We start from the raw sequence: 27,921 nt of genomic DNA on the forward strand, positions 1-27,921 counted from the left end.
AGAGGAGCAGCTGGGACATGAACCAACGCCCATTTGGGATGACCACGCCACAAGCAGAGGCTTAGCCTACTATGCCAGAGTGCTGCCCCTAGAGTAAACTTTTTATGAGCAGAAAGCATACTCTCTAAAATAATGATAAAAATAAACTCGTCACATTCATTTATTATTATCAAGTACTGTGGACCACTCATGTCTATATGCTGTACTTAGATGACTGATAGTACAGTAGGTTTGTTGACATCTGCATCACCATAAGGTTTTGAGTAATGCACTGCAAAATAATCATATTAGCCATTAGAAATATTATGCTGACTACAAGGTAGAAGTTGAAAAGTTGAATTGGAGATGAAGGGAGACTAGTAATGAGGTTATTGAGTAATATTAGAGAAAGATGAAAGCCAAGGACTTTAAGGTACTACAATGGCAAAAGGGATATTTAAGAGATAGAGTAAAACTGTCAGCTCAAGCACCATATCTAATATGCATTGTTGAAAATATTTATTCAATAAATATTTGTCAAAGATTAATGATTTTACATATATATATATGCTATCTCAACCCTCCCATGTTGTATGTCCAAATTTATCTAACCTTAAAGGTGCAGCTCAAACAATGTCTGCAAAAAGTCCTGCCTAAATCCTGAGGCTAAACATAAAGGTTATATGCTGTTAAATTTCATATGATGTAGTATTCTGTAATAATTATCATTTTCTTCCTTACGTGTTTGATGTAGGTAGATGGATGATCCATATATAAATACTCTCTTGCTGATTATGAATGTCTTACAAAAGAAACAATGTTTATATTCCTATTTACATGTTTCATACTATCTAGCACAAGAGTCATTCACTTAATCGGTATTGAAAAATGAAGATCATATCTAATTCTGATTTTGGAAACAAAATATTCTGGAATAGCATAAGTAGAACTTATATTTATGAGTATAGATTAGTATAGCATAGTATAGATTATTATAGTACAGTATAGAATCTTATAAGAGTAAATATTCTAGAACCAGAGTGCTTTTTCAGTCAACTAAAGATGATCAGTATTTAATAATAACTCAAATAAAAAGGAAGATAATGTTAAGTTGAAAAAAATGTCTAAAATATGTCAGAAAACAATAGTAAGTGAACGTTTCAAAAAACCTCATAAAGATTAATCATTGAGAATTCATTCAATTTTTAGTTTTTGTGTAATTTTAATGTATGTCTCATTCTAAAAGACTGTTTACTTTTTGGAGTTGTTGCACAGTTGGGGAATATAGGAAACATAATTATATCCCTATACATTAGGCTCATAGAATCTTAAAAAATAACAAATTCGTAATAGGATGGACTTTTTAAAGTTTATTTAAATTGGAATATGAGTTTATTTTAGTGCAAAGAATTTGGTATCCATGCATATTTTTTGAAAGCTTTTATTTAATAAATATAAATTTATTAATGGATTATAGCAGTTCTTCCACCCATACCCGCCCTCCCACCCCCGATCCATCCCACCTCCTACTCCCTCTCCTATCCCACCCCATTCTTCATTAAGATTCATTATTAATAATCTGTATATACATAAGATCAACTCTATGCTAAGTAAAGATTTCAACATTTTGCACCCACAGAGACACAAAAGGATAAAGTACTGTTTGAAGACTAGTTTTACCATTAATTCTCATCGTGCAGCTCATTAAGGACAGAGGTCCTACATGGGGAGCAAGTACACAGTGACTTCTGTTGTTAATTTAACAATTGACACTCTTATTTATGACATCAGTGATCACGCGAGGCTTTTGTCATGATCTGCCAAGGCTATGGAAGCCTCTTGAGTCCACATACTTCAACACTATTTAGCAGAGCCATAATCTAAGTGGAAGTTTTCTCCTCCCTACAGAAAAAGGTACCTCCTTTGATGTCCCCTTCTTTCCACCGGGATCTCACTCACAGAGATCTTTCATGTAGGTTATATTTTGCCAGAGTGTCTTGGCTTTGCATGCCTGAAATTCATGCATATTTTTAGTACATACTTTCTATGAATATTTGAATACATTTCATATACATGAGTTTCAAAAATGTTTATTCTATAATAAACATTTTAATTCCATATTCCACCAACTTTTTGAAGTCATCTTGTTGAAGAAACAGGTTAAAAGTAAATGGCTTATTGTTAGTAACCAAAACAATATGATAAATAAATTTGTTAAAGAGGAAACAGGTTAAAAGTAAATGGTTTATTGTTAGTAACCAAAACAATATGATAAATAAATTTGTTAAAGAGGATCAGGAGAAGCACCTGGCTCCTTCCATCGGATCAGCGCGGTGCAGCGGCCGTTGGAGGGTGAATCAACGGCAAAGGAAGACCTTTCTCTCTGTCTCTCTCTTTCTCACTGTCCACTCTGCCTGTCAAAAAAAAAAAAAAAAAAAAGAGGATCAGAACAGTGAGAACTTAGGAATTGGAATATTAAAGATAACCAAGAAGGATGCCTAAAAAATTTAAGACTTGATTTTGCCCTTAACAAGTAAGAAGAGATGATTATCCTCATTAGGAATTGTACATCAGACTTCATAGAGTTACAGTAAAGAATTGATAGGGAGGACAAAGGAATAAGCCATTTCAAGAACGTCCATTTACTAGGAAGCATCATGGCCAGGGGAAATAATGTAATGAAATACATTCTTACAGCATAATTTTTAAATAACATGGTTATTAATTTCAAACCATCAGAGATATTTTAGACATCTATAGCATGCCAAATTCCATAAAACTTCTGTGGAGAATGTGTCAGGGGAAAGCTTCTCTGTACTACTAATAGAAAATTTCATTCTTAAGCTTATTCCCTTTTTTTTAAATATGAGAAAAAAATTGTTAGTAGTTATCTGCATGGGTTATAACTCTATATTTCCATAAACATAAACAAGTCTAGTACCTGCTAACACTAACCGATAGAATAAATAAAGGGGAGAGTGATCCAACATGGGAAGTGAGATACTCAGCAGACTCATAGAATGGCGGATGTCCTAAATAGCACTCTGGCCTCAGAATCAGCCCTAAAGGCATTCGGATCTGGCTGAAAAGCCCATGAGAGTATTTCAGGCATGGAAAGCCAAGACACTCTGGCAAAAAGATCTCTGTGAGTGAGATCCCAGTGGAAAGAACAGGTCTTCAAAGAGGGAGGTACCTTTCTCTGAAGGGAGGAGAGAACCTCCACTTCGACTATGACTGTGTCTAAACAAGATAAGAGTCGGAGAACTCAAGGGGCTTCCATAGCCTTGGAAACTCATGACTGGTGCATAGGGAGATTACTGATGCCATAAACAGGAGTGTCAATTTGTAAAGTCAACAACAGGAGTCACTGTGCACTTACTCCTCATGTAGGATCTCTGTCCTTAATGTGCTGTACGTTGAGGCTTAATGCTATAACGAGTACTCAAACAGTATATTTCACTTTGTGTTTCTATGGGGGTGCAAAAGGTTGAAATCTTTACTTAATGTACACTAAACTGATCTTCTGTAAAAAAAAAAAAAAGAAATTATCAATTCCCAACTTGACTCTCACTGGGATTAAACATGACAATAGGTCTGATCTGATTTCATCATCATTTAAAAAAAAATCATCGGCCGGCGCCGCGGCTCACTAGGCTAATCCTCCGCCTAGCGGCGCCGGCACACCGGGTTCTAGTCCCGGTCGGGGCGCCGGATTCTGTCCCGGTTGCCCCTCTTCCAGGCCAGCCCTCTGCTGTGGCCAGGGAGTGCAGTGGAGGATGGCCCAGGTGCTTGGGCCCTGCACCCCATGGGAGACCAGGAAAAGCACCTGGCTCCTGGCTCCTGCCATCGGATCAGCGCGGTGCGCCGGCTGCAGCGCGCTGGCCGCGGCGGCCATTGGAGGGTGAACCAACGGCTAAGGAAGACCTTTCTCTTTGTCTCTCTCTCTCACTGTCCACTCTGCCTGTCAAAAAAAAAAAAAAAATCTATTATTTTTCACTTTATGTTTCTGTGTGGGAGCAAACTGTTGAAATCCATACTTAATGTATACTAAGCTGATCTTCTGTATATTAAGAAAATCGAAAATGAATCTTGATGTGAATGGAAGGGGAGAGGGAGTGGGAAAGGGGAGGGTTGTGGGTGGGAGGGACGGTATGGGGGGGAAGCCATTGTAATCCATAAGTCGTACTTTGGAAATTTATATTCATTAAATAAAAGATAAAAAAAAAAGAAGCAGTTCAGGGTAATGTCTTTTTTAATGAGATATATGCCAATTGAAGTTCAATCAGTTACACTGATTTTTTTTTTTTTTTAAACTTTTATTTAATGAATATAAATTTCCAAAGTACGACTTATGGATTACAATGGCTTTCCCCCCATACCGTCCCTCCCACCCACAACCCTCCCCTTTCCCACTCCCCCTCCCCTTCCATTCACATCAAGATTCATTTTCGATTATCTTAATATACAGAAGATCAGCTTAGTATACATTAAGTATGGATTTCAACAGTTTGCTCCCACACAGAAACATAAAGTGAAAAATAATAGATGATTTTTTAAAATGATGATGAAATCAGAGCAGACCTATTGTCATGTTTAATCCCAGTGAGAGTCAAGTTGGGAGTTGATAATTTCTTTTTTTTTTTTTTTTTTTTTACAGAGGATCAGTTTAGTATGCATTAAGTAAGGATTTTTTAAGTAATTTTTTTTTACTTTTTTATTTGTTAATATATAAAGCATGAATTTCATGAGTTTTTATAGATAATGATTCTAATAATGCAATAGTACTTTCCTCCCTCCCTCTCTTTACTTTATTTCATTTTTAAAAAATGTTTGTGATAACATGCTTTAAGTTTACTTTATAATCATAGTCTCAGTACTTCTAGAAACAAAGATTTCTACAAGTAAAAGGCAGATAGACCACTGTTCCACAGGGGTAGAGACAACAATCAAATTATAAGATGTCAGTTTAGGTTCATATACATTAAGGTTTTTTGTGTACTCTATATAAGCTATAAAAAATCAGAGAAAACATATTGGCTTTTGGGGTCTGGCTTATTTCACTAAGAATAACAGTCTCTAGTTGTATTCATTTTGTGGCAAAAGACAGGATTTCCTTCTTTATTATGGCTGAATGATATTCCATCATGTATATGTACCACATTTTCTTTACCCAGTCAACAGCTGATGGACATAATCCTTTTAACAAAAAAAAAAAGTGTTATTCCCCATAGTGTAATTACCAGAGGTTCTTTATTGGTAAAGTATCAGTTATTTTTCATTTTTCTCATTGGTATTACCAGACATAATGACAGCAGATACCCAGAATTAAAACCTGTCCAATAGCCATTTATCTTATTGATTTAGATTTCCTTCTCTATGCTGCCTGTACTAACCTACATTTCTTCGACTATTCTTGGGACACTATATTCTAAATAGAGGGTTTTATCTTTTGTTTCTTGATTATCTAATGCATAGCTAGAATATGACAAAAATCAGCAAATAAATGTTAGATTGAAATACGTGGCAGTCCGGTAGCAACTAGAGTTGGTTCAGTTATATTTGCTAAGACTGTAGTGTGCTCATCTACTTTTGGTAGGCAAATCAAACAGTATCATATAAGAATAGGAACAAGGATGTAAAGTAATTGATCAAAATGTTAGACAATTCCTTACCCACAAGGAAGTGGAGACTAAGACCTATTGAACATCTTTGATGCCATGTGCTAATTATTTTACATTTAGCATTTCATTTAATCCTAAGGTTTTAGAGCCTAGGTTTGTCTTTTTTTTCTCCTGTGGAAAAGCATGAAGTACACATTAATGAGATTTCTTTCTTTCTTTACTAATCATATTGAATAGTCAGTGTACATTTAGTGTAGAGAAAATTAAGAATTTCCAATAGAATAGTAGTTCTGTTTCACTTTGAATATTAAAAAGTAGACTATCATATAAAAGTGTGGTAATTTTTATTAAATAGCCATTACATAAGGAGAAGGAATAGATGCAATATTTTAATAAAATACATGAATTTTAAGAGAGATTCGAGTTCTAATTCTAATCTTGCATGTCCACTTTCTCTTTGTAAAACTTAGGGTAAAAATATATTTACATGTTTATTACCAAGGAAAGAAAATAATAACTGTTTAGGATGAAATTTATGTATAGGAAGTGCTTAAAAGATGATAGTGATGATAGTGATTATATTTTTTGTGGTTGCTGTAACAACAACAAAAACAATAAGGTCATTATTTCTCTTTTTTTCAATTTTTTCATGGAGACAATATTAACATGAACTCCTCTGAGAGTCAGCATAATTCATAGGACTCAGCCTATAGTCATAATCATGGCTTAAGTTTTGTGACAATGTAAGTATACAGCGCAAAGTCAGCAGAGGGAAAGAAGTATGCAGTGGAGTCTGGAGGAAATAGATGCAGTTTCCTAGCATCCTCCCATAGGGAAGTTACACAGGATGCAAGTAATGCCCTCAACATTGAGTTGTGACAGCTTGTTGAAATATTTTCTACCAGGAGAGCTTATTAGATATTCAGTGCCCATGGTTTTCACTAGGGGCTTGTCACTTGGGCATCCTCTGGCCAACATGTAGCACAATTCCAGGTGCCTACAAGGAAAGAAGGTGTTCAACAAAAATCATAGCATTTGCACACTTTAGGCACAGTGAGCCATTCTTACTGGTTCTAGAAATGATAGAAACCCTTCGAAATCCAAATTCCTAGACAACAACCAAGAGCCAATGTTGTAAGTAGAACTTTGTACAAAGAGCAGTCTCAGGCCTGCTAGGCTAACACTCTCTGAGTAGATATGCAGATGAAATCTTCATGAGAGACATTATTTGGGGAAACTTAGAGTATCTTCCAAATGAACAATGATTTACCAAGCAAGTCATGAAGAGCTGAATTACTATCTCTCTCAAGACCATTTCAGAGACTGAAGGTGTTGACAATCAAACTTCCTATAGATAACCTTGCTCTTAAAATCCAGTCACCTTGCTCTTAAAATCCAGAACAAAGGCAAATGTTCAGCCTAACAGTTAAGATGCTGGTTAGGATTTCTGCATCCCATGGCAGAGTGCCATGATTTGATTCCCACGCTCTGGCTAGGATTCTAGGTTCCTGCTAATATGGATTCTGGGGGCCAGTAATAATGGTTCAAGTGACTGGGTCCTTGCCACCTACATGTAGATACTGTCTAAATAATCTCTTAGTAATGATCCAGAATACTGGACACGCCCTCCACATTATTGAAATAAAACTACCCCTCTGAAAACAGTTTACATGTCTTTCTTGCCTGTCCAAAAGGTTTTGAATCCACTTTAAATATCTGAGTGCTTTTCATCTGTCTTCTGGTTAAAATTATGAAATTTTAGAGCAAGGAAGCATGAAAAGGATGCGTCTATGCTCTTTGTATTTTAGAATTAGGAAAGAAAGACTCAAATTCGTTCTATGATTTGCTTTAGAATTGGAGATCTAAGCCAGAGCACATGTCTTTTTATTACAGTCTACCATATCATGCTGTTATTTTCTTCATTTTTAAGTAGACAGCTTTGGGGGAAAATGGGTGGATGGGAGTCATCAGAGAGTAGGATTTTCTCACTGTAGTTTTGCATTTGGATAAAATTCACTCAAATCACAATTGCTATGAGGGCTACATGAAAGAAATAGAAAAATAATTTAGTGTTTTAAATGTGGAAAAATTTGCTATAATTTTAAGTCCATAGTTTCCTGTGTGAATAGTCATGCCCATTATTAGAATCTTAGGAATTCAAATATTTTTGTATCACAGGTGTCAGAGTAGAAGAATTCCCCTTGTTTCTCATACACCTTTTTTTCTCTTTAACCAGAAACAGCCTAAGTTCAACCAGATAGGTGGTAGCCCTGTGCTGACATTCACATTATCATCTTTGATTTATTACCTAGAGATTCATTCAACTGGACAGAATAAGTGAATAATGTAGCCAGACAGATTTAGTGTGGAGAGTGCTGTACTCATGGGCTTTCTGTTCTCAGGTTTCCCATTCATATGTGTGAGTGAAGCATCTGCAGGGTGGACATTCCAGGCAGATTCCCTTGGTCACTGCCAACCTTCCCAAAGCAGTGCTTCATTCTGAGCTTTGATTTTATGACCACATATTTGATTCAAGGGAAAAAATCAAAACATTGTTAGGAAAATGTCAGAGGCTGACATCCCTGTTTGGAAACCTTAAATAGCTTTCTGGAAACCTTATTTATCCAAGTTTCAAAACTTGAAGTAGAGGAACTGTGACCCTGAATTAGACTTTAATCAATCAGGAACTTCTAAAATAATTACACATATCCACATTTTACATTTAGCTGAAAATATGAAATATTATATGTTACTTAGTATTCCTGGTATGGATTATGCTCTCAAATATGTTTTTGACTAAATGAACTTATTTTATGGCCCCATTATACTTTTTAAACTGTTGTTGAATACAAGGTTTCAGTAAAAAATTCTTTTGTTGTTGAGTTAGTCACTGGTGTTTGGAAGTAGTTTGTCTTTAGTCTTTGGAAACCGCTAAATCGGTGAGACAGAATAGGCACATTCTTAGTTTAAAAGCCTAACTCAGTAAGTAGATAGCATAGATGACCTAATCATTCTTTTTATTTACTTATATAAAAGTGATTTGTATCTCCTGTGTTCAATGACAGATATAACTTATCATAATCTGTGCCTCCATCATGTCCTGATTTGGTTCATTTATAGGCACTAGATATTAAAATAGTAAAATTATTTTAGTAATAATGAAATGAAAGTAAACCAAAAGCTATTTTTTGTAAAGTCAGAATTCTAGAAAACAAATTATGGTAAGCTACAATTTTTGTTGCCAAAGTGTCTTCAATCTTTGATGTGCTCAAAAAAACTTTCATACCCAGTCAACCTGTGGGAAAATGTTTATTGGTACAAAGGAAAATGAAGATGCTCCCGATGCCATCTAAAGGGGATCTCCACTGGCCTGGATTTGCAATACATCCCGAATGCTGTTTTCCTACATCTGGACCAGGGAACCCATCCCCAGAAATTATACATATGCACTGAGCAGTTTCTTTCCATGTCATACGACAGGATATTATGATTTTCCTAAGGCTGATAGCAGTCTTCAGGCATTGAAACCAGGTTTAGGGTGTGTACCTTATGAACCATACTCTAGGTGTATGATCAAATGTTAACAGAACATTAAACAAACATAAAAATTCCTTATTTTTCCAGAACCTCAGGCTTCCATTAAGAAGCGTTTTTATCTGTGTTTATTAATGCAAGCATAATCTGTCTACTGCTTTCTAATCCTTTACAGACCAGCTTTTATGTGCTTTTATGTAGTTAGTCTACTCTCATTATCTATATATAGACTCAATGACACTGTGTAATTCCATGACCTTTGGTGAATTGCAGCCCACAGTTAAGGAAGAACTGAAAGAACCTGTAAGATTTTCCAGAAGCAAACTGCTGAAATGACATTTTGCTACAGAGTATTTATTAGGCAACAGTGGTGGAAAGAAAGGAGACAAGGCAGTATTGGATAGAGGAAGAAGTCAAATGCAATGCAGGCTCTATTAAATCTCAACCAGTCTTACAAGAAGCTGCGAGTCCTTTACCGCCCATCTGGGTAATCCCATGCTGGGTTTAAATTACTCAGCTTTTGTATTATGCTGCAAGCTGTCATTGTATACGGGGAACCTTTGGAAGGAAATATCTTTGGTCCAGAAGGCTCTCCAAAGCTACGGAAATCATGGAACTGCTGATAACTTGGGCCACAAGTTCTTCCTTGAAGAAGGGTCTGGATGGCCAGTTTGGTGTTCACCAGTTTACCCCTTCTGCTGCTGCATTCACTTTATATCCTTTCAGGGAGATAGATACTCTTCTAGGATTGAGAGAACCTTAAAGAGGATTTAGTGGTACAAACTACAGTCCTTAGCACTTTAGCTAGTTAAGGACTACAAATGATATTAATATCCTTGTTCCTGATGATAAGGGCGAATTAACTGTGCCAAATGGTGACTCCATGCATTCTGGTGCCTGTGCACAGGGGACCAGAAGAGCTCAAGAAGCAGCTTCTAATCCCATGTGGGTGCTGGTTCATGTCCCAGCTGCCTCTTTTCTGATCCAGCTCTCTGTTTGTAGCCTGGGAAAGCAGCAGAGGATAGGCCAGGTGTTTGGGCCCCTGCACCCATGTGGGAGACCCAGGGAAAAGCTCCTGGCTTCTGACTTTGGATCTGCTCAGCTCTAGCCATTATGGCCATTTGGGGAGTGAACCAACAGACGGAGGACCTTTCTCTCTCTCTTTGTGTCTGTAGCTCTACCTTTCAAATAAATAAAATCTTTTAAAAAATGATAGTTTCCAGGAAATATTATAATTTTATATCAGTATCTAGTGAAAAAGTAATATATATTTACCTTACAAAGTAGAACTAGAGCATTTTAAGGCTTTTACTGACCCTTGAAAGAAATAGTATTTATTCTCAGTTCTAATAAGTGATTTCTTATATATAAACCACTTTGGCCCTCTGAATTTTAATATGAACCTATTACATAAAAAATAGTTTTAATTGTGCTTTCATCAAATAATTTTGCATTTATTGGAAAAGTTAATTTATAATCTAAACAAGAATTCAGTTCAGTGGACTTTCTGACATTTTTCTTTATGAAATAATTTCCTTGAGATTAACTCCTGAATAGGCCTGCCTATTAAATTAGGTTACAGAATTTTTTTATTAGTAAATATAAATTTCCAAAGTACAGTTTATGGATTACAATAGCTTCCCCCCCCCATAACTTCCCTCCCACTCGCACCCCTCCCATCTCCCGCTCCCTCTCCCATTCCATTCACATCAAGATTCATTTTCAATTATCTTTATATACAGAAGATCAATTTAGTATATATTAAGTAAAGATTTCATCAGTTTGCACCCACACAGAAACACAAAGTGTAAACTACTGTTTCAGTACTAGTTATAGCATTACTTCACATTGGACAACACATTAAGGACAGATCCCACATGAGGAGTAAGTACACAGTGACTCCTGTTGTTGACTTAACAATTTGACACTCTTGTTTATGGCATCAGTAATCTCCCTAGGCTCTAGTCATGAGTTGCCAAGGCTATGGAAGCCTTTTGAGTTTGCCGACTTCGATCTTATTCCAACAGGGTCTTAGTCAAAGTGGAAGTTCTCTCCTCCCTTCAGAGAAAGGTACCTCCTTCTTTGATGGCCCCGTTCTTTCCACTGGGATCTCACTCGCAGAGATCTTTCATTTAGTTTTTGTTTGTTTGTTTGTTTGTTTGTTTTTGCCAGAGTGTCTTGGCTTTCCATGCCTAAAATACTCTCATGGGCTCTTCAGCCAGATCCGACTGCCTAAGGGCTGATTCTGAGGCCAGAGTGCTATTTAGGACATCTGCTATTCTATGAGTCTCCTGTGTATCCCACTTCCCATACTGGATCGTTCTCTCCCTTTTTGATTCTATCAGTTAGTATTAGCAGACACTAGTCTTGTTTGTGTGATCCCATTGACTCTTAGACCTATCAGTGTGATCAATTGTGAATGGAAATCGATCACTTGGACTAGTGAGATGGCATTGGTACATGCCACCTTGATGGGATTGTATTGGAATCCCCTGGCACATTTCTAACTCCACCATTTGGGGCAATAGTTACAGAATATTTCAATCTCATGTCTACACATATTTTAAGTCATTCTAATTTTAGGATACCACTAACTGCTGTAATAAATAAATCTACATTTTTTGTTGGCTTAACATGATAAATTTTTACTTATGTTAGTGCAATGCTAGTCCTCCTAAATAACCATTCCCTTGTTCTTTCTTGTGGCTCCACAATCCCTGAATGTGGTTGACACATGGAGTAAAATGAATTGGAAAAAAAAAAAACACTTGTTTCTCATGTAAATATATGCCTTTTTTTTTTTCAATTTTACGGTGCATGTTACATTAGTCACCTGCTACTTAATTATGGCACAATAGGAAATAACCTTGAAGTATCAGTGACTTAATACCAACAAAAACTTATTTTTTATGTGTACTCTTAGACACTTGGGTTGTCTGTGGTTCTATGACATGTCACCTGCATTCTGATATCTGGAGTTAAGGAACATTGTCTGTCTGGGACATAATTAGTCTCATGGCTGACAAAAAAATGTTAAGTGGCACATATTTGTATTTGATTAAAGTAAGTTAAATAGAAAAGCCTAATATCAGTAGGATTAAGGATTCCTGCCTTTTATGGTAAGGGTCATTGTAAATTACATAGCCGAACCTGACATGCATAGCACAGGAATTTATAATCCTTCCACTTGAAGATACATTTGATATGTTTAATAATACAGTGTAACCTACATGTTAGATTTTAAAAATTGGGATATTTCTTAGAATTCACAATGAATTACTATAAACAGAACTATTTTAGAGATACAAAAATTAATTGTATATCTTACACATCTGACAATTGATAACACATTGAATTTTCATTTAGTGAGCTTCAACTCTAAATGAACCCATCTAATTCAGTTACTGATTTTCAAGTGTATGTATAATTTCATATTAAAGAGTAATAGAGATCTAAAAGAGTGAAGAGTTGATTCCTTGCCTCTGATCTAAGTCTGGATCAGTGTGCTTGTTCTCTTCAGTCTGTAGTTAGGATATATAGATATAAAAACACCAGAAAAAACATGAGAGAAATTTGCAAAGAGGAAAAAGCAAACAAAGAATCAACGGAATAGAATTTAAATCAGAAAAAAGCCATGCGTAGCTAAGAATAGATGACCAATCAATGTAGGAAAAAAATATTTAATAAATAATGTTTGCAAAACTTAGTCACTATATGGAAAGAAATTAAGTTGAGTTCCCATCCTACACTGAATGAAAAATGGACTTCAGGCAAAGTAAACAACTAACTAGAAAAGCTAACACCAATTTAAAAATATATAAATAAACAAGATTCAGAAATATGAAACATAATGCAAAAAGACTACTGTACATGACTATTTCAGGATATAGGATTTCTTGTCAATGAATCATGTCAAAAATAATTATACAACTGGTCAATCGCATATAGAGAAAGAGAAAGTCAAATTCTCCCTATTTGTAGATGACATGATTCTATATATAGAGTAGCCAAAAGACTCCACTAAGAGATATTGAACCTCATAAAAGAATTTAGTAGGGTGGCAGGATATAACATTAACATACAAAAACCAACAGCCTTTGTATAAACAGACAATAATGTAGCTGAACTACAACTTGTAAGATCAATCCCATTCACAATAGCTACAAAAAAATTAAATACTTTGGAATAAATTAAACAAGGGTGTTATTGAAGAATAAAATAGAAGACAGCAAAAATGGAAAAAATATTCCATGTTCATGGATTAGAAAAATGAATAACATGAAAATTTTCATACTACTGAAAGAATTTACAGTTGCAGTGTGATCCCAGTAAAAATACCAAGGACATTCTTCTCAGTTATAGGAAATTATTAAAATTCGTATGGAAACAGAGGAGACCTCAAATAGCTAAAGCAATATTCAACAGCAAAAATAAAGCCAGAGGCATCACAATACCGATTTCAAGACATACTACAGAGCAGTTATAATCAAAACAGCCTCATAGTGGCAAAAAACAAAAAAGAAATGTAGACCAATGTAAAACAGAATAGAAACTCCAGAAAACAACCTATGCATCTACAACCAACTTATCTTTGACAACTGAGCTAAAATCAATCCCTGGAGCAAGAACAGTCTCTTCAACAAATGGTGCTGAGAAAACTGGATCTTCACATGCAGAAGTATGAAAGAAGACCTCCACCTTACACCTTACACAAAAATCCACTCAAAATGTATCAAAGACCTAAATCTATGACTTGATACCATCAAATTACTAGAGAACATTGGGGAAACACTAGAAGACATTGGCCTAGGCAAAGACTTCTTGGAAAAGACCTTAGAAGCACAGGCAATCATAGCCAAAATTGACAAATGGGATTACATCAAGCTGAGAAGCTTCTGCACTGCAAAGGAAATACTCGGCAAAATAAGAGGCAACTGAAAGAATGGGAGAAAATATTTGCAAACTATGCAACTGATAAATAATTAATATCCAGAATCTATAAAGAGCTCAAAGAACTCAACAACAACAACATAAACAACCAGTTAAGAAATGGACAAAGGACTTGTGCAGGATTTTTCAAGAGCAGAAATTCAATGGCCAATAGACACATGCTTAGGATTACTAGCTGTCAGGGAAATTCAAATCAAAACCACACTGAGGTTTAACCTCACCCAGTTAGAATGGCTATCATATATAAACCAACAAACAACAAATGCAGGTCAGAATGTATGGAAATATGTACCCTAATTCAGTGTTGGTGGGAATGCAAATTGTTGCAGCCGCTGTGGGAGACAATATGGAGATACCTCAGAATTTTAACTGTAGACCTACCATATGGCCCAATCATTCCACTCCTGGGAATTTACCCAAACATAAGGAAAATAGCATATGAATGAATTATATCTACCCTCCATGTTTATTTCAGCTCAATTCATAAGAGCCAAGATATGGAATCAACCCAGATGTCCATCAACTGAAGACTGGATGAAGAAATTATGTTATATACACAATAGTATACTACACAGTGGTAAAAAAGAAATGAAATCCTGTCTTTTGCAACAAGATGGACACAACTGGAAGCCATTATACTTAGTGAAATAAGCCAGCTCCCAGAAGACAAATACCATATGTATTCTCTTATCTGTGATAACTAATAGAGTACCTAAAAGTAATCTGTGGATGTGAAATTAACACTTTGAGGTATGATGATTTTGAACAGCCCTTGTCTCAACTGTTGAAGGATGGTGGTTTGTTATTTTTTTCTTTTTTCATACTATTTGTTAAAATCTTTACTTAGTGTAAGGTTAATTTTGGAGTATAAAGTTAACTGAAAATAGATCTTTGTAAAAAATAAGAATAGGAATAGGAGAGGGAGGAGGAAGAAGGGTTGGAGTGTAGATGGGAGAGAGGAGTGAGTATAATCACTGTTTCTAAATTTGTATATGTGAATTGGGTTGTTTGTATTCCTTAAATAAAATTCTTTGAAAAAGATATGAATGAAAGCTGGAAGCACAAAAATAGAAGAAATGGTAATTCTCTTCCCCCTAGGCTTTAAATTGTCATATGATCAAAATTTGTGTGTGCTAAAAAAAAAAAAGGCAGAGTCACAGAAACATACCTGGGGGCCGGGGTGTGGAAGAAGCAGAGAAAGCTTCCATTCACTGGTCATGCCCCAGATGTTCACAACATCCAAAGCCATGCCAGTCTGAAACCAGGAGTCCTGAACTTTATCTTTACCTCCCCTGTGAGCAGCAGGAGTCCATGCTCTTGAGCCATCATTCCCTGCCTACCAGGGTGCACTAGTAAAAAGCGGGACAGGAAACAGAGTAGCTGGGTCTCAAACCAACATCCCAGTATAGGATGCAGGCATACCAAGCAACAGCCTAACTGTTGTACCACTCGCCTGCCCCAGAAATAATTTCTTAAGCAAACATATCTACATCAAGTAGATAAGCTGCAGATTTTTAAAAATATAATACCCAGTAGATAATCAGCTTCACAAGGACAAAAACTATGCTTGGAACTGAAACTGGCTGCCTCCCAACATAGTGCCCCTCATATATGAGTGTATAAAGCACTCATACATATGTATTGATTGATAACAAATTAATTATAAAATGGAGTCATAGACTGTGTACTTACACTAGGAGGAATTTTACTCCAAGATAAAGTTGAGGATGAGTTAGAAACATAGTGATCACAGGGAGTTTAAGACCAAGATTCTATAATAGCAGTTCGATGCATGATTATTTTTATTTTTTTCCCAAAGGGACCTGTCGGTTTACCTGGGGAAGTTGGTACAACTGGAAGCATTGGTGAAAAGGTAAATTCTTTCATTCTTTGTTTTATGATAAGAATTTTAAGCTGAATTCAAAGGAGAGTCTCCCATGTGATATTTTATGTTAATTAGAAGTCATTGATAACTTTAACATATTACCTTACTTAATCCCTTAAATATAGCTAATATCATATATGATTCCAACTTTAAAGGGTCAGATACTCTTTTGATTATAAATATGTGCTATTGAGGGATAGAACTGTGTTAATTTATGACTAGCAAATATTATTTACATCTAATTTATCAGATCATGCCACCTATAGGAAGCAGTTTTGAAAAAGAAGAAAAAGTTATCATTTTACCTTTCTTTCACCCTGTCTCATACTCATGTACTTACTCCGATTCCCATTCTTAATGATTCCTTCATCTAGAATATTCTCACCCCTTTCATTGTGCTCTAAAAACTAAACTGCTAGACTCAGCTGAATTTCAACGCCTCCGTGAATTTTCCCAGACTACTCTAATTCTTCCCAGTTTCTTCCCTTCTTCGACTTAGATGAAATACCACACAGTTTAAAATACAATTGTCCCCGAGTTGTTTCATCTCTTTTTTGTAATAATAATAATTCATACTTGCCAAGAGGCAAACATTTACCAAGCTCTGTGATTTTTTTTTATTATTATTTGACAGGTAGAGCTATAGACACAGAGAGACAGAGGGAAAGGTCTTCGTTCCGTTTCGTTGGTTCACTCCCCAAATGGCCGCTATGGCCGGTGCTGGACCTATCTGAGGCCAGAAGCCAGGTGCTTCTTCCTGCTCTCCCATGTGGGTACAGGGGCCCAAGCACTTGGGCCATCCTCCACTGCCCTCCTAAGCCCCAGCAGAGAGCTGGAATGGAAGAAGAGCAACCGAGACTAGAACCCTGCACCCATATGGGATGCTGGCGCTGCAGGTGGAGGATTAACCAAGTGAGCCACAGCGCCGGCCCCAGCTCTGTGATTTACTTGCATTGTCTTATTTAATCATTATACAACTTTGTGAGACTGCTACTCTCTTTTTTAAAGATTTATTTATTTATTTAAAAGTTAGAGTTGCAGAGAGAGAGGGAGAGGCAGAGAGATTCCCCTCATTAACTGGTTCAACTCCCCAGATAGTCACAACTGCCAGCTCTGTGCCAGGTCAAAGCCAGAAGCTGGCAGCCTCAGCTGGGTTCCCCATGTGGGTATCAAGGGCCCAAACACTTGGACCATGCTCTACTAAGGTTCTCAGGCCATTAACAAGGAGCTGAATCAGATGCCAGCATCGCAGGTGGCAGCTTTACCCACTATGCCACAATGCTGGCCCCATTTCGACTCTTTTCATTCATGTCTGCAATTATTTGATGAGATCTAAGTTGTGTTTTCAATATTTCTTCTCTCACTTTGTACTTTAAAAGTGCAAAGTATAAACTTGCCTTTTTATTAACAATATAATAAGGTATAATATGAATTAAGTTAAAAATAGATATGTAATTTTTCATTCTGATTCATTGCTTCTATGCTAAGTTAAATCTTCTACATTGAGATTTTAACAATCTTGAAAAATTTTAATGTGAGTCAGTGTAATCCTTTTTAATTTCGATGACAGATTTGACTATCGTGATCCTCCAGAATTATTTCTTAGACATTTAATCGTGGTACACAGTGGAGTAGTGCTGTGGTGTAGTGGGCTAAGCCTCCGCCTGCAGCACTGGCATCCCATATAGGTGCCAGTACATATACTGGTTACTCCTCCTCTGATCCAGCTCTCTACTTATGCCCTGGGGCCCCTGAACCCATGTTGGAGACCTGGAAGAAGCTTCTGGCTCCTAGTTTTGGCCTGGCCAGCCCCGGCCAGTATGGCTATTTGGAGAGTGAACCAGAGAATGGAAGACCTCTCTGTCTGTCTCTCCCCACCTCACCCCATGTAACTCTGCCTTTCAAGTAAATAAATAAATCATTTTTAAAATATACTTTTGATACTTTCACTTTTCTCTTATTCTGTATATCATAAAATTGTAAGAATTTTTACTCACAAAACTTTAGCAAATGACACAGGGTCAATTTTAAGTCCTTTTTATTCATGATTTTTATTTTCTTCATTTTAATAAGAGTTTTAATAATTTTCCCTCAAAAAACATCTAAGGAGCATTTTCATTGTATTGAAAGTTTAGTAATTTTAGGGTAAAAATATAAGATTTATAAATTTAAAAATTATTGGGATTAGGATGAGTTATGTGTGTAAGGTGTGATTCTAACTTACAACTTAACGACATGACTAACACAACTCAACATTATTCTTCCTTTGCTGTTTTCAAAGGGAGATCGTGGCAGTCCAGGCCCTCTGGGTCCCCAGGGAGAAAAGGGTGCTATGGTAAGAACTTGGTGATTGGAAAAAAATAATGTTCGCAAAAGCAATAATGAAGTTAACTTTCCAGAGGTAGAATTGCCTTGACTGGAATTTAAATAGGTGAAATATGCTATTTTGTAATAGGTATTCACTGAAATTTTCTTATAGAATGATTTATCTTCCAAGGTGCTATCTGGCATGAAAATTCTAAGAAACATGCAAATGAGATGCCTTAGTCAAATCATGCTCTAGTTTTAGGAGAAAAATTAAACTACCCTAAATTAGCAAAAATGGCTAAAGAAGAAAATGCCATTAAAAATCCTACTTTTTCTTCTATAGCTTATCATTTATGTGGCACATATCATCATTGCTGTTCTTCCACAGTTTGTGGACATGATCAAAGTTTTGAAACACAAGAGCTCAGTACCCAAAATTCATCATATTCTCTTGCATCTTAAGATAGATGGCAACTTTTATATCTGGTTTATCTTTTTTTTTTTTTTTTACTTTCTTAAATAATTTCTAAAAGTGACAGGAACTAGTATGAACATACCTACTAGAGAACCTTCCTTTCAGAAAATATGGTGGATCTCATGACACCTTATACTGTCTAAAACTTCATTTTATTTGCTATTCTTAGGTTTAATTTATGACCAAGAAAGCTCTGTAAGATTTATTTACTCATTTATTTTTAGTTATCTCCAAGTTTGTCAGCTAGGAAATTTAACATTTCATAACACTAATCAATTTGAGGAATTATTACCTCCTAAGACGTTTTCTGAAGCAGTGTTAAAAACATAAAATGTGCTGTCTTTATAAAATTTACCAGGCTTGATTGTTTGTAAACATTCATATTCCTTAACCACAAAATTTCCTGATCTTTCTGAAAAAAAATTTGATTTCAACGTCTGTCTAACCTACTACACATCCACATATAAGAAAGCAACCTACAGAAAGATCAAATGAATGTTCTCTTATCAATAGGCTGTAATATGTGATGTTAGCTAGCAATTTCCTTTTCCAGCAAAGCCCTTCTAATAAGTGAATATACAGATCCCTCAGAAACATAGCTTTTATTTCCATATTCTATATGTAGACCATTTCCTGGGGCCTTTTTGTAAGATAGGAAGATCTTATCAAATGATCCTTTTTATTATTTTTATAATGGACTAGTTTGTCTTCAGTGAAAATAATTAAATGCAATGGAGATTTTAAGTCTTTCATATTTTCCTTAAACTATAGGGATATCCAGGTCCTCCTGGGGTACCAGGACCAATGGGTACATTGGGATTACCTGTAAGTAATTATATGGTACTTTCTAGAATGTTTATTTTAATTTACATTTATCATTTTTGTTATGCTTTTTATTCTTTGCAAAGTAAGCCATATATAAGCTAATGGAGACTGCTTTTCTCTCAAACCATTCAAAATGTTCTGAGACATAGCACACTATCCTGAATGTCCTCACCCCTGCTACTATGCTTTGTGTCTTCCTTCATCACTCGATGTATGATCCTCTTGAAAACTACCTGGACAGTGAATATTAAAAAGTTGCCCTGCTTTGTCCAGAGTGTAAACATTTCCAAATAGGTGAATATTTCAAGATCAGAATATTGGTGGAGAGAGAATATGGCATTTGAAAATTAAAGCACATTTTTAAGGAAATGAATCAATTTTATTTTAAGAATTCTGCAAGCAAATGAGATGTGTAATAACAAAAATTATGACTACAATTCTGATAACATTCTTGTGAATTCCACCATTGATTTTTAAATTTGTAACTTGTAGGGTCTTGTAGGGGCAAGAGGATCACCTGGCAGTCAAGGTCCTAAAGGACAAAGGGTAAGTAGTTTAATGAAAAGTGTACACTAACCTAAAAAAAATTGTTGTAAAAAGTGAGGTGTTCAACTGAAATAGTACCATAACTTTTAGAATTATCCTTAGGAATTATCAGATTTTTCCTTTGTTTTCATTACATTAGATTAACTTCAACAATTAAAATATGACTAATAATAATTTCTAATAAAGCATACTTTTCTATTTTAATTTTTACATATATTGCTAATATATAAAATAATTTAATTTTTTAAATTTATTTATTCTAAAGGCAGAGAGACAGAGACAGAAAGAGTAAGCAAGATCTCCCACCTGCTGGCTCATTCCCCAAATTCCCTCAATACCAGGGCTGGACCAGTCTTAAGCCAGGAGTCAGGAGCCAAGAACTCAATTCACGTTTCCCACATGCATTGCAAAGACCCAATTTTATGAACCATCATCTGCTGCCTCCCAGTGGGTGCATTAGCAGAAAACTGGAATTAGAAGCAGAGCTAGGATTCAAACCCACGCACTCTAATGTGAAGAAGGCAGGTGCCCCAAGTGGCATCAAACACCTACTCCAAATTCTTCTTTCTTAATTCCAGTCACCAATTCCATCATGTCAGAAAACTGCAAATGTAAAGATCTCTGGCGGGCGCCACAGCTCACTAGGCTAATCCTCTGCCTGCAGCGCCATGGCGCACCCCGGGTTCTAGTCCCGATCGGGGCGCCGGATTCTGTCCTGGTTGCTGCTCTTCCAGTACAATTCTCTGCTGTGGCCCGGGAGTGCAGTGGAGGATGGCCCAGGTCCATGGGCCCTGCACCTGCATGGGAGACCAGGAGGAAGCACCTGGCTCCTGGCTTCGGATTGGTGCAGTACACTGGCGGCAGTGCACCAGCCATAGCGGCCATTTTGGGGGTGAACCAACTGAAAAAGGAAGACCTTTCTCTCTCTCTCTCTCTCTCTCTCTCTCTCACTGTCCACTCTGCCTGTCCAAAAAAAAAAAAAATGATCTTTAATTACTTTTCAGAGCAGACATATATCACAAAGAAACGTAACACATGACAAAATAAGAACATCAAGAAATGAAATGAAGATACACAAGATGAAGAAGAGTTTATTAATTTTAAGTCAGTTGTTATGACTTTCTACTAATTATGCAAATAGCATTAAGTGAAAAATCTCTTAACATCTTACATTGTCTCTTAAACATTTTGAATCCTTTTCTTAAAAAAAAAAAAAAAGCAAGAGACACTATTTATGGTGTGCCTGTTCACATAGCAGACACTTTTTCATGTTTTATCCATTTCATATTCACATTTGCCCTAAGAAAGGGTATTATATCTCAGTATTATAGTTGAAGAAACCAGGGCTCAGAGAGTTTAAGTACCTGTCTGGTCTATAGAAACAAAGAGAAAGGGTACAACCAGTACTGAAACTGTAGTTTGTGTGCCTGACTCCAAAGTCTATGCTTATTTGATACCACAGAGAATATTGGGAAATATTTTTCTTAATTAACTTGAATATGTGGATTTTCAGTATTCTGTTGACCTTACCTTGATATAAATTATAAATTTTAGTGCTAAAGGAGAAGATGTTTTTAGAATATTTAAATCTGTCCTCCTACAGAAGTTTCAACAACAAAAAAAAGACCCTGAAGTTTGCCAATTGGCAAATAGGAGAAGGGAAGGGTGTTAGGAATTCTCAGTTTGAAAAATGATTTTAACTTTATGTCCTGTGCTTCTGGTGAAGACTTAAGAAAGAGCAAATTTGTTTTTATTACTGTTTCTTTTCTGAAAAACTCTTTTCCTTCCTGTATTACAGGTTTACAGTCTATAAATAACACTGAGAGCATAAATGAGATTTAGGCCTTTGTAGCCTAAATGAGTTTTAAAATAAAACAAAAATGGTAGATGATCAGTATCCAACTGTCATTTCATGCTCTGAATCCTGCCAGCTTTCAATACTTGGTCAGGTTGAAGGTGTTTTTTTCAACTTTGTCTGAGTCATAATGGGAAAGTTCTACCAATTTTATGACAAGTGAAAAAAGAAGAAATATTTATGTGTACCATTTCTAATTATGTAATTTGGGTATCACTGACTATCTAGGCAGGAGCCTAACTCAGTACATGCTGAACCATTTCTGCTGTCTCATAAGTCATATGGAAAGTTCATTTGTTCTGCAGCCTTCTAACCTCACCATGACCCCTGTGTAGATTATTACTCTTTGTTACGATTTGTTACTTTGTCCACAGCTCCCAGTTCCAAGATAATCTATTTTCCCCTCATTCTCCAGACATTTAATAGATTCCCTCTCAAAATATCCCTCATAATTTTTAAATTTTTCACACAATAGCTTCTAAATAAGGCAGCTTTGTTTAGAAATAGGGCTTTGTTAGGAAAAAAAAGAAAAAAACGGTGGATGGGGGCTTTCCTTACTGGGAAATATTTTAGGCAATCAGTGGACATTGAGAATACAAAAAAAGAACTGCGGGCCAGAATATTTGAGAAAGAAGATAGTTTTAGGGAGGTCTATTTTAGTAGAAATCTGGTAACTTCCTACTTTGGGAAGAGAACCAGCAAATGGGAAATTCTCTCTCCTTTCCCTCTCCCTCCCTCCCTCCCTTCTTCCCTCCCTCTCCCTCTCCCTCTCCCTCTCCCTCTCCCTCTCCCTCTCCCTGTCTGTAGCTATCTATCTGTCTATCTCTCTCTCTCTCTGCCTTTCAAATTAGTAAGTAATTTGTTTTACTAGAAAATCTTCTCTTTCTTCAATCCATCCTCCACTATGGCTGTGATCCTGATACACTAGACCCATCATTCTCAATGATTCTTCAAAAAAAAAAAAAAAAAAAAAAACCAAGAATATTTGTCTCACTGACTGAGATGAGTGGAAATGCTATCTGCCTAGGGATTCCTGTGCCAGACTTTCTCTGCCACCCCAAAGGCTGAGGGAGTCCACGTTTCCAGCACATCTGTAGTCTGTGGCACATGTGTGTCACAGTATGCTGGAGGGGAAGCTGTGCCTTGAGCACATTCGCACTGAGACCACACAGAGAACTGTCATTTTGGTACTAGTACTGATCCACTGTATTTTCTGTGACTTACACTGTTGTCCAATGGCCATATGAACTTCCTGGTTGATAGGGCCACTCCCCAAGGAGTCTCCCAGCCACCCACCACCACTTCCCTCCTGCCATCCATCTACCATTTGCTAGTTTCCTGGGACTTGTCGAAAATTCTGGTAGAACCACAGTGGATACAGGCTTAACTCTCCCTTAGATATAGATCACATGGATTTTACAGTTCAATGACTTACAGTCTAGTAACTTTGGAAGTATCACGCAATATTAACATTTCCCAGGGGACTAGAAAACCTCAAGTAAGCAACATTGTTCTATCATCCCAAAAAATAATCTAAACACTTCAGTATCATGAAAGCTTTTCTGTTTTGTGAAGGTTATGTAATCCTGCCTTTTATAGAGCTGAAAAAGAACATGATGGATGGATAACTGCATTCTTACAGAGATTCTTAGTGGGAGGCATGGCATACATACATGTATGTATGGGAGCCATACATGTAATGTATCCTTTACATTTTATCCTTTGTTTATCTTTAAGATGCTAAGCTTTGTTTCCACTTGCCATGTGTCGCTCTCCCTCTTCGTGGAGGAACAACACAGGATCCTGCGCTGTCCTTTTGTCTGCTCTGCCCTTCCCGGGTTTGCTGCTGGTTCTTCCCGGGTTGGCTACCGTCCCTTCCACCTCCGTGGAAGGGCGGTTCCCCCTGCCACTTTCCCCACTTCCGCGGGGGAGCGGCACACCGCCGGCCGGCTCTCTCGGGGGCTGCTCAGGTGTTCCCCTTAGATGTTCCTGGTGCATGTTGTCTCTCTCCTCCTTTATAGTCCTCTTCCACCAATCCCAACTCTGCTACCCACACGCCGAGTACGCTGCTCTCCTCCAATCAGGAGCAGCTCCTGCAGCTTGTCAAGTTGGTGAGAGGCAGCTGGGTAGAAGCTGTTTGCTCCTCTCCCAGCGCCATATTGTGGGAGAGCAGATGTATAGAATAAGTCTTAATTCCAGTAACAGTATAGTCCGAGTTGCTCCCCACAGCCATGTTTATCTGAGGAATAATTAAGTACAGTAGTTTAATATGCCAAATCTAATCAATATAGTACACAAGATCTTGGCTCTTATGTAGATAATATATGCTAGCAGATTCTCTACTCTAATACCAGAAAGATAGTGGCTTGGTCTGTTGTGTCACTAGGAATCAGTAGTTGTCAGGCGTTGCCCTTGACAAACTAATTTAACTCTTTGTAATTAGGAGAGGGATCTGTTAGATCAGTGTGTACTTCTGTGTTCAGCTACACCTAAACAGGACAGGTGACACATAGAGCAAGCTAAACTCATTTGCCTTCTTGCCCGTAAGTTGGGCCTTTGATCATGAGATACCTTTAAGTGTTGTACTTGTCTCCAGAGGGGTGGTACAGAGACTTAGAAACGAGGAAATCTTATTCTGACTATGCTCCTTAAGATATAAATAGGATGGGGATAGATTAAAATAAGTATATTAGAAATACATAATGTTTTTAGGGCCGGCGCCGTGGCTCAATAGGCTAATCCTCCACCTTGCGGCGCCGGCACACCGGGTTCTAGTCCCGGTCGGGGCGCCGGATTCTGTCCCGGTTGCCCCTCTTCCAGGCCAGCTCTCTGCTATGGCCAGGGAGTGCAGTGGAGGATGGCCCAGGTGCTTGGGCCCTGCACCCCATGGGAGACCAGGAAAAAGCACCTGGATCCTGGCTCCTGCCATCGGATCAGCGCGGTGCGCCGGCTGCAGCGGCGGCCATTGGAGGGTGAACCAATGGCAAAGGAAGACCTTTCTCTCTCTGTCTCTCTCTCTCACTGTCCACTCTGCCTGTCAAAAAAAAAAAAAAAATACATAATGTTTTTAGGTTTTCTATGGAAGAACAAAACAAATATGACTACAGGAATTCTGAATGTTGGCCCCTTCAAAAAAATGCATACCATATCAGGGAAAGCAGCCACCAGTAGTATGTGAATTTAGATTTCATGCTTGTAATACCTAGAGCATTCCAAATGATAAGGCAAAGCTTACTCTATGATTTCTTCTTGTAAAATAAAAATTATGATGAGAAAGGAATCAACTTTTTCTCTGAAATCACTGATAATGTTGGTTTTTGTTTAAGAGAACATTTTGTTCCAGCTGTGTAAATCAAGAGCCAGAAAAGATTGCTAGGCATAATTAGTTAGGCATGTGAATGATTTAAAATAAATAGAGGAATCAAGCAAAGATAGACAGATATGGTTAAAAGGAAACATAAATATACTGAGTCTAACTTACAAAAACATTTATTCCGTGAATAAGGATTGTTTCCATCTTTCATAGATGCTTATCCTATTAAAAGTTATTACAGGGATAATAGAGATGGGCTTGGAGTTCTCATAAAAGTCTTCCTAAATAAATGAGCATGCAGTTTGTGTTAATGTTTTAGTTAATCACAAATTTTAATTTTAGCATTTCTATGAAGTAGCAATACTGTTTCCTATCATCTAATGCATGTTGGATTTAATAGGTCATTCATGAGTTTGGCTTGCTTTTTCAAATTATTGCCTACAACTCAAGTAACTGTTACTTTAGGAAACAGACTTAGTTTATATACCTGAGATATCAGAAATTTAGTCTTTGAGAACATACTAATAGGTAAGTGTGGCCCAATTTAGCTTTCCTAAGAGGATAAAGAAAAGATAATATATTTCTATTTAGCCAGCATACTTTCCTGAAGAGAATATCATGAGATATTTTAAGTTACTTTAAAAAAATACTTTATGCCAAATTAGGTGCCAATTACAATGGTATTTGCCTAGTTTTCTTCAAGCTAAAGCTCATGTCCTAACACTTATTTTGTCCTAGGGATCAAAGCAGGTATCTGTACTAACCCATGGTATAACTTCTGCAAGAATTATCAGAGTGAAACTCAGAGATACTAGAGCAGGCATCGTGGTTCAGCAGATTAGGATTCCTCTTGGGATACCCACTTTCCATATCAGAGTCCAACTCAAGTCCTGGCTCTTCCACTTTGGATGCAGCTTCCTGCTTATGTGCCTGGGAAGGCAGCAACTGATGCCCCAAGTACTTGGGTTCCTACCACCCACTTAAGAGACCTGGATGAAGTTCCTGGATCCTTTCTGGCTTTGGCCTGAACTAGCCCTGGCTGTTGCAGGCATTTGGGGAGTGAACCACCAGATGAAAGAGATTCTCTCTCTCTCTCTCTCTCTCTCTCTCTCTCTCTCTCTCTCTCCCCCTCCCCCCCTTCTCTTTCCCTCTCTCTCTCACTCTCGCTCTTGCTCTTGCTCTCGCTCTCACTCTCTTGCCCTCTCTTTTTCTTTCTCACTCTTCCTTTCAAATAAATATAGACTAAACATAGACTAAAGAAACTTACAGAGGTTGATAAAACCAAGTTTTTGAGTGAATTTTCTTTATCTTTGCCTGAAACTTTTTCCATAGTTCTCCCAGTCTTAAACTTTTAAGCAGCGTTGGGTTTTATAACTTGCATTAATGTAATTGCATTACATAGACCTTTTCTAGAAACACTAAATGCAGTTTTCTTTATCACTGCTGTAGGCATAGAAACTTTTTTCTTTGTTCCATATGTATTCTTGGCCTAGAAAGTGAAATAATAAATGTGAAAGTGTTTTTTGAAGTGAAAGTTTTTTTAATGTAAAGCATTATACAGTGAGTGGGTATCATTACTATATATATTCTCTAATTTTGGATGACAAGCCTTTCAGTTATACAATCAGCATTTTACTCATGAATGTTTGATATTCATTTTGTAAAATTCTAGGTATCAAGTCCTCTATTCCAACCTTAATTCACTTGCTAGCAGAAATAACTCATTTCAATTTAACATTTGAAAAAATATTATGTAGTTAATAAATCGGTTATTCAAATTATTTGGACATTTAAATTTGAGCAACTCACCTAACATCTGCAGAATTGTTTATCTTGAAAAGTTGAATTTGAATTAGTTCAACTGCAGCAGTGGGTGATTTACATGCCACAGCGAGAAACTGGCAGTTAACATGGGACTTCCCTCCAGCTAGATGTAGTCTGGCCTACCTATTGATCTAGGCAGCCACTTAATCCGATTTTATACAAGAAATGGAATTCTTTTGCCATCTTTGAGCCAAGCAAGCTTTTATAAATTCTGAATGATTATTGATCTGTGTTTGGGAGACTGTTAGATGCTTACCCTTATAGCTGTTTCCATTTAAATTTAGCATAACTTCTAACTATCACTGCTTCATTGCAGTTGATTCTTAAGAGTTAAACTCATTACCTTTCACCACTGCTTCTTCTCTGTCCCATATAAACTTGTGTTTCCAGTTATTTTTCTATCAATGCTATTTTCAGTACCACATAGTAACAAAATACCCAATAAAAGGTAGAATTTCAGCTTACAAAGAGAGTTTAAAGTTTCCAGTTACCAGTAGACACATTTTCAGTTTAGATATCACTTCTTTTCTGATGTCTTTTATACTATTTTAATTTAGTTTAGTTTTATTTGAGAGAGAGAGAAGTAAGGAGTGGAGGGAGAGAGAGAGAACAAGTTGTCATTCACTGATTCACTCCCCTAAATGCCCACAGGGCACCCCAGCTGTGGCTAAAGCCAAAAGATGGGAACCTAATTCACATGGCAGGCTCCCAGTTACTGGGACCATCACAACTACCTCCCAGGATCTGCATTTACATGAAGCTGTAGTCGAGGATCAGAACCAGGAATCAAACCCAGCCACTCCAATG

The 27,921-nt window shown here is 37.0% G+C and overlaps 1 protein-coding gene across 8 annotated transcripts in view; it reads left to right on the top strand.

Moving 5' to 3' along the window:
- The window catches only part of COL24A1 (collagen type XXIV alpha 1 chain), a 419,676-nt gene that overhangs the window by 235,903 nt on the left and 155,852 nt on the right, over positions 1–27,921 (top strand). For all 8 annotated transcript variants that reach the window (XM_070078137.1, XM_070078144.1, XM_070078142.1 and 5 more), the window contains 4 exons: positions 15,904–15,957; positions 18,251–18,304; positions 19,523–19,576; positions 20,069–20,122. In XM_070078137.1, the coding sequence (XP_069934238.1) occupies positions 15,904–15,957; positions 18,251–18,304; positions 19,523–19,576; positions 20,069–20,122 (216 nt within the window). The remainder of the gene's footprint in view (positions 1–15,903; positions 15,958–18,250; positions 18,305–19,522; positions 19,577–20,068; positions 20,123–27,921) is intronic.

This window comes from Oryctolagus cuniculus, chromosome 7, assembly GCF_964237555.1.
Source record: "Oryctolagus cuniculus chromosome 7, mOryCun1.1, whole genome shotgun sequence".
NCBI classification, from domain to species: domain Eukaryota; kingdom Metazoa; phylum Chordata; class Mammalia; order Lagomorpha; family Leporidae; genus Oryctolagus; species Oryctolagus cuniculus.